Here is an 11,343-nt window from a genome sequence, read left to right as displayed (position 1 = left end):
GAGGGGGGGGGGGGGGGGGGGGGGGGGGCAAAACTGATTCCTGTTGAGAACCATTGAAACAGAGGGTAAAAAAAGAAATACTGGCAGACTAATTGAAAATATATGTGGCATGGTTCATAGAAAAACTCTCTATTGTGCTTTTTAAACCCACTGTAAGTTGAAAATGCATTTAATACACCTACTAAACATCATAACTTAGCCTAGCCTACCTTAAACGTGCTCAGAAACACTTAAATTAGCATACAGTTGGGCAAAATCATCTAACACGAACCTATTTTATAATAAAGTGTTTATTATCTCAGGTAATTTACTGCCTACTGTACTGAAAGTGAAAAACAGAATGATGGTATAGGTACTGAAACTATGCTTTCTCCTGAATGTTTTGCAGGATCATTAAGTCGAAAAATCATTAAGTTAAATCATCATAAGTAAAGGACCATTTGTATATGACATAAAATCATAATCAAATTGCACTGGTATGTCATGATTAGATTTTTTTCATTATAAACAGTTAAAGATTGTGTTTATAGAGCGTTATAGAGATTTGATGTTAAATAAAATTAGTGCGTATACATTAAACTATAAAGCTAGGTTTAACTGATGAGAGTTTTGCAACATGTTTCTCAACAAACCTTGGACTGAAATAAGAAACGTACAATAGCTCACTACCCACAGAAAACTGATTAGGAAAAAAATTTTGGCAAAGAAAAATCTGAAGTTTAAAAGCAATTTTATCCTAAATTTTTAATGATATAGAAAAGGTTTTCTTTTTTTTTTCCTTTTTGTCTTTTTTACTGACCGGTAACGGGATCGCAACCCTCGATGTCGCGCCCGTACCGGGGACCGGCAACGGGATCACAACCCTCGGTGTTGCACCCGCACCGCGCTCAGCCAGTGAGCGGGAACCGGTCTCCACATGGGATCCGAACCCTCAGCGGGAGTGGCGCACTCTCCAGTGCACCGCCAGGCCGGCCCTAGAAAAGGTTTTCTGCCTTGCTGGTTAGCTCAGACAGTTAGAGCATGGTGTTGTAACACCAAGGTCAAGGGCTTGGATTCCCACACTGACCAGCCCCCCCCCCCCCAAAGAAGATTTTCATTTTATAATATACATTCATATTCTGCAAAAAGAATATTAACATCCAACTTTCAGATGAACTATATGACTAAAAATGACTAGAGGACAACAGTTTTAGCAATTTTGGAAGTAGTCTCAGAAATATTAAAACAAGCTTAGCCCAAGTAAAGCAACACACAGAAGGAAGTGATCCTAAATGAGTGGTATGTTCACTAAGGATAGAATACTTAAATGCCAGCAAGAGGCTAGCTGCTGCACTCTAAGACTTTTAAACTAAGTTCTAATAATGCCAACTTGAAAAAAAAAAGATTTTAGGGTTAGAATGCAGAGGAAAACAAGGTGTTTTCTTTGGTCTCAAAAGTGTTTAAATAGTTCGAACATACAAATACGATCTCAACATATTATTTTAAAATATTTGTAGTAACAGTAGCTACTACTGTTAATCTGTGTCAAGCACTGCATTAGGCATTATATAAACTATAAAATCTTCATTAAAAAAGTAGGTAAGACTCCCACTGTTAAGAACAAACTGAGGGTAAAAGAAAAGTGAATGTATCTCCAGAAAGCCAGGCAGCAAGTAAGTGGCAGAACCAGGATGTGAATTCAGAACTAAGTGGTTCCAAAATCCATACTCTTTTCAGTACCCAATGCTTGTATATCAGTATTAGCTTATAGTTACCAAATCCTGAAATAAATCATTATTTCTTTTATATTGGAATTAGTAATAAACTTTAAATAAAATCAAACCTCATAAAAATCAAGTGGCTCTGGCTATTTAAAAACAACTACTTTAGTGATGAGGCTATGTGACAGCAGTACTGAAAATATGGCCTGAAACAGTTCTATTTTTCATAAGGAAAAAATTACATTCACATGACATAGATACATATGCTAAAGCAGTCATTTATTTCTCAAAGTTGTTCGATATTAATAAACACCAAAATTTAAGTTATATTACTATTTATTAGTACTTAACACTATCAATAAATGTTTACAGTGTGTACATATGTTCATTTAATTTAATATGGTATAAAGAAGTCCTGATCTCTGCATAACAGAAAATCCAGTTTATTAGAAACATGTCTATCATATTTGATAAGGACATTACTATTCAAATAGTAGTAACAATTATTAAATAAATGTTCAGTGGAATTTTAAATAACTACCACCATCAAAACCTAAGTCAGATGAACCCATATTATAAACGTAGATAGGGAAAATTCAACAGCAAAAAAATTCTTCACAAACAAAACAAAAGAATCTGATTTGCTCTTTGTTTTTTCCCAGCAGACATACTTTATAATTCCTGGTGGTTAAGAGGGAAAAAACTTTAAAAATACACTTGTTAAAATCAGTAATAAAGGTCACTGCTCCAAAATACTACCAACTGTTTAGTAAAGTTTTAAATTACAGTCGGCCCTCCATATCTGTGGATTCTGCATCTGTGGATTCAACCAACATGGATCAAAAATAATCAGAAAAAAAAATGAATCTGTACTGAACACGTACAGACATTTTTTTCTTGTCATTCCCTACACAATAAACAATTATTTACATAGCATTACCTTCTATTAGGTATTATAAGTCATTTAGATTTGATTTAAAGTACATGGGAGGATGTGCATAGGTTATATGCCATTTTATATCACGGACTTGAGCATACATGGATTTTGGTATCCCAGGGACGTACTGGAACCAATTCCCCACAGATATGGAGGGAATATTATACAATATTCTCAGCTAGAGGACTAGTATACTTTTCCTATTGGAAAACAGTAAACTACTTTATATAATACACACTACTTAACTTACTTTTATAAGCGTAGATACCACTTCGAATGATCCAACCACCAAAAGTACAGGGGCTATTACAATGAGAGGAAGTAATGAATATCCTATAACTCCAAGAACTTGGCCATATGCAACCTGTGAATTTTCAAAATTTTAAATAAATATCATAGAAACCAAGATACTCATTTTAATCACTACTAATATCATATATCCTTTGTTGTACTTACATACATGTGTAAATTAAGAAAAAAATCATAAAATATCATACCCATTACACTTCGTATAATCTCCCATGTTCCTAGGCAGTCTCACCAACCATTATTGTCTTAATTATCATCAATTTGCTGGTGATACCCAAGTCTGCATTTCCAGCCCTTATCTCTCTCATGAGCTTCAGACTTATGTATCTAATTACCTTCAGTATCTCTACATTATACTCTGTCACTACTTCCCTCAAATTGTAGAATTACTTAAAGGGACCACAACCATCCTATTCAGATGAAAAATCCAAGGTCTAGGGAAGCTAGATGTGACAAATGCAGATCAGAAGGGAAGGGAGGGTGGCCAGGAGAGACTGAAGAGATAAATATTTTTTAGTGATTACTATGTTCCAAGCTCTACGATGGGACTTCATGTGCTATGAAGATCAAATGCAGTAGCAACCCTATGAAGTAGGCATTATTGTCCCTATTATGAAGAAACTAATGATTAGAGATACAAAGTGCTTTGCTTTCCTGGTAGGGGACAGAGTTCAAATTAAGATCTAGGTCTTGGGCCAAGCCCGTGGTGCACTTGGGAGAGTGCGGTGCTGGGAGCGCAGCAGTGCTCCCGCTGCGGGTTCGGATCCTATATAGGGATGACCAGTGCGCTTACAGCGCTCACTGGCTGAGCACGGTGCGGCCGGTCTCAAAAAATAAAAAGGACAAAAAAAAGATCCAGGTCTCAACTCCTATACCAACAGTCCTAAATTACAAAAAATATTTAGTGATACATATTTTCATATAAATATTATACTAGGTTTTGTCTAGGATACAAGAAATAATATATAAACAAATATAATTTTGAGTCTATTAGAATTATTTTAAATTTCCATATTCAGAGTGAAAAGTTTCATAGATGTTACTCTAAATTGATTAAAGTTTTTTAGGTTAAGATGTTAGATTGAGCATATATATCTAATATTCCCTCCTGAAACTCTACTAAAAGGAAGGGAAAAAAGAAACTCCTTTTTATGAGAGGCATAAACAGGAGAAGAATAGGAGATAAGACAACAGCAACATAATTTTGGAAGCTGGAAAGCAGATGAACTAGAGCTAAGTAACAAAAGTGGCAGGTAATTTCCACCAAGTATGAGAAAAAGGCTGAAAGTTTCTGCATTTATCATTCAATATTCATAAAGTCAGTTTGATATGATCCAGTACCAATATCATAACTCTGTCTAGCATCCCCTCTGTTTTGCTCTCTCCACAGAATGAACTGGTGGAATTCCTAGGTTTATAGCAATTCATAAAGTTGTATTTAATAGAGCAGTGATTCTCAAAGTGCAGCCCTGGGAATCCCACAGGCTCTTCCAGAAGACCATAAGGTCAAAACTATTTCTTAGAACAGCAATAAAACATTATTTGCCTTTTCCATTGGGTTGATATTGGTACTAACAGGGCATAGGCAATGGTGGGTAAAACTGCTGCCGCCTTAGCACAAATCAAGGTGGTGCAAACTGTACTGGTAGTTACTGTGTTCTTTACAACCGCACTCACAGAAAAGGAAAAAAAGCCAGCTTCAGTTAAGAATGTCCTAAATGAACCAGTAAAAATTATTAATCTTATTAAATACCAACCTTTGAATATATGTCTTTTTAATATTCTGAACAACAAAAATGGGAAGTACACAGAAAGCATTTCTGCTGTATACTGATTCAGTGGTTATCCCGAGGAAGAACACTTGTGTGATGGTTTGAGTGAAGAGTTGAATTAGATGCTTTTTCCATGGAACATCATTTTTACTTGAAAGTACAACTGATAGCTAAACTATGGTTATTAGACTTGGCAATGGCAGGAATGTTCTTGAAAATGAATGAAGTGAACCTGCTGCTTCAATGAAAACAGACAGTATTTGTTGCAAATGATAAAATTCTAGCTTTCAAGCAAAAATCAGAACTTTGAAAAACTTGTATCTACCACTATAAGCTTGATAGTTTTCCAATGCAGACTTTTCTGATGAGATGGGTGGTTATAGTAATGATTATGATTTTCTGATACTGTATATAATATGTCAACATTAGCAAGATCTGCAAAACTTGGTGAACTAATGTTTTCTAAATGGCAAATACATGATATTGTGAACCTGCTGCTTCAATGAAAACAGACAGTATTTGTTGCAAATGATAAAATTCTAGCTTTCAAGCAAAAATCAGAACTTTGAAAAACTTGTATCCACCACTATAAGCTTGATAGTTTTCCAATGCAGACTTTTCTGATGAGATGGGTGGTTATAGTAATGATTATGATTTTCTGATACTGTACATAATATGTCAACATTAGCAAGATCTGCAAAACTTGGTGAACTAATGTTTTCTAAATGGCAAATACATGATATAATTAGAGAGTCAATATCTTTCCTCTCTCTACTTTATTTCTCACATGCAACATCAATTCTCATTCAGTCTTTCTCCACATAGCTCCTGAATGCCTCCTCTTTGTCCATTCTCTTCGTGATCACCTTGGTAAGGTTTTCATCATCTCCCTGATGTTGCAGGAGTCATCGACTTTAAACATCATCCTAGGAGCGCAGCATTCACGGCCTTTCTGGCAACGCTTCTGCTCACCTCCTTGCACGCCCCTCACTTCTGCACAGCTGTGCGCTGCTTCTCTGGGTAGCTGATGAGGCACCCTTCATGCTTCAAAGAACTTCCATAAAGTTTTCTCTAAAACAACTATGTAGAATTAGTCAGTCTTTCCTCTGTTAGAGGATAACACAGGATTCCTAATCCTCCTTATAATACTTACCATCTTATACTTCATGACTATTCTATAACACAGTCTCTCCTGCCAGACAAGAAGCTTCTCAAGGGTACAGGTGTAGACCCTGTTCCTCCTCCACCAATATCCTCGGCACAGTGTTTGGCACTTCAAAGATACTCACATGTCTGCTTAAATAAAGAAATAGATGAATATATGACTAAAAATAGTTTGCTTATCACATGATCTTTCTTCTAGGTATGACTTTCATAACACAGGAGAAGAAATACACCACTGTGTTTTTGAGAAATGTGCATGTATTTAGTTATACCATGATTAATTTGAAGATCTTTAATATCATAGCAACATTTAAAAGATTTCTATTTCTATCTTCTCTACAACTAAGACATTTTTGCCTGATGGACTGATGAATTGTTGTAGCTATTCTAAATGCTAAGAATTATGATTGACTTTCTAACAATAGTCTGAAAAATGATTTTTTTTTTTTTTTTTTTTTGCTTTTTGTCTTTTTTCATGACCGGCAACGGATCACAACCCTCAGTGTCACGCCCGTACCAGACCGGGACCGGCAACGGATCGCAACCCTCAGTGTTGCCCCCGTACCAGACCGGGGACCGGCAACGGGATCGCAACCCTCGGTGTTGCCCCCGCGCCTCGCTCAGCCAGTGAGCGGGAACCGGTCTGTATGTGGGATCCAAACCCTCGGGCGGGAGCGCCGCCGCGCTTCCCAAGCGGCGCACTAATCCAGTGCGCCACCGGGCCGGCCCCGGAATAGCTATTTCTTCAAAAAGAATTAATAAATGTAGAAAGAATGAGGGAAACAGGAAAAACCATCACATAGTAAACACTATATAATTGCTACGTGCAAGATCCATCAACAGATGCTAAAATTAGGTGAGAAACAGTATATTTGCATAGATGCAGAGTATCTCCACAGAGATTCATTAATTACAAAGAGAAAAAGAACAACTTTACAGTGGAGGAACTTGATAGATGCCACCCCAACACCTAACCAAATGATCATGGTTAACATCACCAGTAAGAACACACATCAGTGCAACATACTCCTTGTTACTACGCAGAGAAAGGCACAATGGTCACTTCTGTGATTCTTGCCAAAAATGTATGCCCCAATCCAATCATGAGAAAACAATAAGCAAACTTAAATTGAGCAACATTTTATGAATGTATAAGTAACCTTCTGTTTTTAGCCTTAGAACCCCTTGTTCAAAGATTATACAAAACAGATAAAACTAGAGATATTCTAGAAGAAGGACAAGTGGTAGGTAGGAGACCAGAACCCCCTTTCAACTTCTTCAACGGTCCGTAACAACACTTCAATAGAATACTTGATAGGAACTACTGACCTAGGGTAAATATTAATAGGACTAGTGGAACAATACAAGTATGTTAAGAATCTTGTGATGGGGAGATTATTCTGGATTATCTGGGTGGGTCCTAAACGTAATAACAACTGTCCTTAAAAGAGGGATACTTGAGTACAGTAAAGGAGAAGGTGATGTGACCATGGATACAGAGATTACAGTGATGCATCCAGAAGCCAGCAAATGCTAGCAGCCTCTAGAAGTGAAAGAGTCAAGCAACAGTTTCTGCCCTGGAGCCTCCACAGGAACTAGCCCTGGTGAAATTTTGATCTTAGCCTTTTAAGATTCATTTTGAACTTCTGACCTTCAGAACTGTAAAAGAATAAATTTGTGTTGTTTAAAGCCACTAAGTGTATGGCAGTTTGTTACAGCAGCAACAGGAAACCAATTTATTTCCAAATCACTCTGTTAAGGATTTACTTTTTACTCCCCTAAAGCCTTAAACTGCAGATGAGAGAGTGATGTGTGTATGTTGTGTTTTGATGATAAAGTCCTTGAGAGAAGTTAAAATAAAAGTGATTAAAATATTGCTAACAGTATAAAAACAAATATGGATGAAATCCTTGTCATCATTTATTAAAAATAATATTCATTTTTAAAAAACAATAAAAATGAAAAAAGGTAGGAACATGACTATATTTAATTTTTGAAACTTTAAAAATATTTAGAATTTGTAAAAAATAAGATATACTTACCCTAAACTGTCCATATAATGATATCATGGAAAAGAAAAGAACAACAGCCAGAGGACCCCAAAAGTCAGGATTGTCTCTCACCACTTGTCTATTAAAACCAAGTGATGGCATTGGCATCAAAACACATCGGATCTTGTAGTAAATATCCTTTAAATCGATATCCAGTTCTTCCCTATAATTTTAAAGTAAGAGTTTTCAAAAGGCACACACTTCTGAATACTAAGACAGTTTCAAAAGAATTTAAGAAAAGTTTAAATACAACAGTATAGTCTCCATAAGTCAACAAACATTTGCATTTGACGTACCATATTTCACTGATTCTAAGGTGTACATTTTCAATATTTCTTTTTTTTTTTTTAAAAAGATGACCAGTAGGGCCGGCCCGGTGGTGCACTGGAGAGTGCGCCGCTTGGGAGTGTGGCGGCGCTCCCGCCGAGGGTTCGGATCCCATGTGGAGACCGGTTCCCGCTCACTGGCTGAGCGCGGTGCGGGCGCAACACCGAGGGTTGCGATCCCATTACCAGTCAGTAAAAAAAGATAAAAAGGAAAAAAAAAAAAAAAAAAAGATGACCAGTAAGGGGATCTCAACTGTTGGCTTGGTATTGTCAGCTCCACGCTCAGCCCGTGAGCAAACCGGCCATCCCTATATAGGATCCGAACCCGTGGCCTTGGTGTTATCAGCACCGCACTCTACCGAGTGAGCCACGGGCCAGCCTCATTTTCAATATTTCAACATCTCTAAAATTGAGACACATCACACAATTGCTCGTGTCTTACAATTGTTGTTAGCCTGGAGTGAATTCAAGACTTCTAAGAAAGGATTCTAATATCTGCCTTTCTTTTTATCAGTCTCCTACAGGCACTATCAATTAAATACAACTTTAAATAAAATTTTCTGCTTGAAGGCTGGCCCGTGGCTCACTCGGTAGAGTGCGGTGCTGATAACAACAAGGCCACAGGTTCGGATCCTATATAGGAATGGCCGGTTTGCTCACTGGCTGAGCGTGGTGCTGAGAACACCAAGCCAAGGGTTGAGATCCCCTTACCGGTCATCTTTAAAAAAAAAAAAAAAAAATTTTCTGCTTGAGACTTCTTGGGACCATACTGATAATTCGGACTGCAAACCTATATGAGGACCAGTGTAGGGTTTACATTCTCAGGGGATGTTTTTTCTTCCAATACCCCCCACCCAGTGCCAAACTGAAGCAAACGTCCTTGCTGTCTCTGTGAGGTGGGTTCTCATGCACTCTTATGCTAAGGAGATAGCCTTTTGATTTCTCAGCTTTATGCAGTCTTAGGCACTTTGCTTTTTTATCAATATGTAAAATAACTTCATTTTATAATCCAAAGAATCTTAGATTTGATAAAATGTGATATATTAACATTAAGAAACATAGGACGTTTTAGCACTTAATTTGCCGATACTACTACAAAGAACAACCTGGTAATGAGTTGGTTTTCCAAAGCTATAGGTTCTTCTTTCCAAAATTGTTTATTTCTTTACTTTTTTTCCCAGATGATAATCACAAAATTTCAAGTACTATGAAAAAAGTGAAAGTCTCCCTATAAACCTACTCTCAATGGCACCTCTAGAATTTCTATATTGGAGAGATTTTGTGGTGGTAATCTTTCTGGAAATCATAATTGGTCTTAAACCTGAATTTCCACAGCAAGCACCAAGAGTCTTGCTTTTTTTTAGATTGCTTGATTACCTAAGATAGCTGACAGACTCAGGTAAGCTCTAACAGTTTAGAGTGTGTGTGTGTGATATAGGATCACCATTTTTAAAATTTTTGCCGTTCAATGGGTTAAAAAATATTCTTTTATTATTTCAGATATTTTTTTTCTTTGGCTGGCCAGTATGGAAATCTGAACCCATGACCTTGGTGTTATAAGGTTGTGCTCTAACCAACTGCAATAACCAGCCAGCCTCAGTTTTTTAAATTAGTAAAACTGAAAATTGCTATAGCTTTTGACCAAAAAGATTAAGATTTTCCACATCTGTCTTTAAATAACATGAAAGAATATAATCATCCCACAGACTAACTCTAAAAACCAAAATATACATACTATTATTTTTACATACAAGAGTGGCTTGTTATCTTCAGGATCATCATCTTCAACTTCCAAAAGCCAGCCATACCCTCTTTGTCTCAGAAATGTAGTAGCTGTAGATTCTTTGATAAAATCTCCACCAAGGTTTAATTTGACATCTGGTGATGCTATTGAACCACTGAGATCTTAAGAGAAAAGAGGACAAAACTGTAAACCAAGGTAAAACCAAAGTGAGCATATATTCAACTAAAATAATTATCACTTGAAGATCTCTAACTATGAACATCTGCTATTGCATACAATCTTCAAATTTTATAGGTGGTAAATATCTGAAAATCATCTTTCATTTTATAAGAAAAAAATGAAAAGATCACCTCCTACAGTAGAAGTGAAAGAGAAAAGAAAAAAAAAAGAAAGAGGTGAAAAGACATATGAAAGGTTTCACAGCTAATTAGCTAGACTGGTACCAGAATCTAGACTTACAAAAATAACCATTTAAAATTTAAATGGATTGCTTCTTGGTCTTTTGGCTAAGACCAAGTGTAAAATTTAAATGGAAGACATATGCAAAATATACTACATGATATCATTTTGGATGCCCTTTTATTATATACAATATGTGCCTCAGAATAAAGCAACTGTATAAATTCTTTTTAGAGGCATTACATATGTATACATAAAACCATTAGACACAATTTATTTGCTAAAGGAAAACTGTAAATAATTTTCCCTACTTTTTCATGTATTTATTCATACATTCTTTCATTTGAGTAATCAAATATCTATGCTAAGTGCTTCATATATTAACATTTAGTTCTGAATAAATCTGACTAGTAAGAGTTCCCTGCTAGTTCAGCAAACTATTTTATATATAATTACATAAATTCATCTTAGTTTTGGCAAAAAAAATAAATCGATGTGTTTTTTTGTGTGTTTGTTTTTATGATCAGGTCTAACAACAGGTGAAGAGATTCAGTAATCCATATTAAAAAATAAATTCCATGCATAGTCTGCACAATGTTTTAGAGGTTACAGATAATTAGAGTAGTACAAATGCCACATTTTCTGGTTGAAAAAATTGTGAATAGTGAAGGATATGTTTGAGGTGATACAAGGATTAAGAAGAAAAACACACATTTGTAGGACTGGACAACATGCATTAGTAAATAACCATCAATGATAACTCAAGTCATGAGATTGGAGTGGTACTTTAGAAAAATAATTTTGGCAGCAGCAAAACAATATTTTCACACAGATCCTCCTTCTCTGAAAGTCATCTCCAACCAATACTAAAGTTAGCTTCCTTAAAAAAACAAAACAACCCAGTCACAGAACAAAAACAAAAAACAAAAACCCTACCTTTT

The 11,343-nt window shown here is 36.0% G+C and overlaps 1 protein-coding gene across 1 annotated transcript in view; it reads right to left on the bottom strand.

The window, feature by feature from the left end:
* Positions 1-11,343, bottom strand: part of YIPF4 (Yip1 domain family, member 4) — a 27,196-nt gene that overhangs the window by 2,276 nt on the left and 13,577 nt on the right. The window contains exons 2-4 of the mRNA XM_008569148.1: positions 10,011-10,164; positions 7,859-8,096; positions 2,888-3,001 (exon numbers count right to left, since the gene is read on the bottom strand). Of these exons, the coding sequence (XP_008567370.1) occupies positions 2,888-3,001; positions 7,859-8,096; positions 10,011-10,164 (506 nt within the window). The remainder of the gene's footprint in view (positions 1-2,887; positions 3,002-7,858; positions 8,097-10,010; positions 10,165-11,343) is intronic.

The sequence above is a fragment of the Galeopterus variegatus genome, unplaced genomic scaffold (genome assembly GCF_000696425.1).
Source record: "Galeopterus variegatus unplaced genomic scaffold, G_variegatus-3.0.2 Scaffold468, whole genome shotgun sequence".
NCBI classification, from domain to species: Eukaryota; Metazoa; Chordata; class Mammalia; order Dermoptera; family Cynocephalidae; genus Galeopterus; species Galeopterus variegatus.
This window is presented reverse-complemented; position numbering and strand designations above follow the sequence as displayed.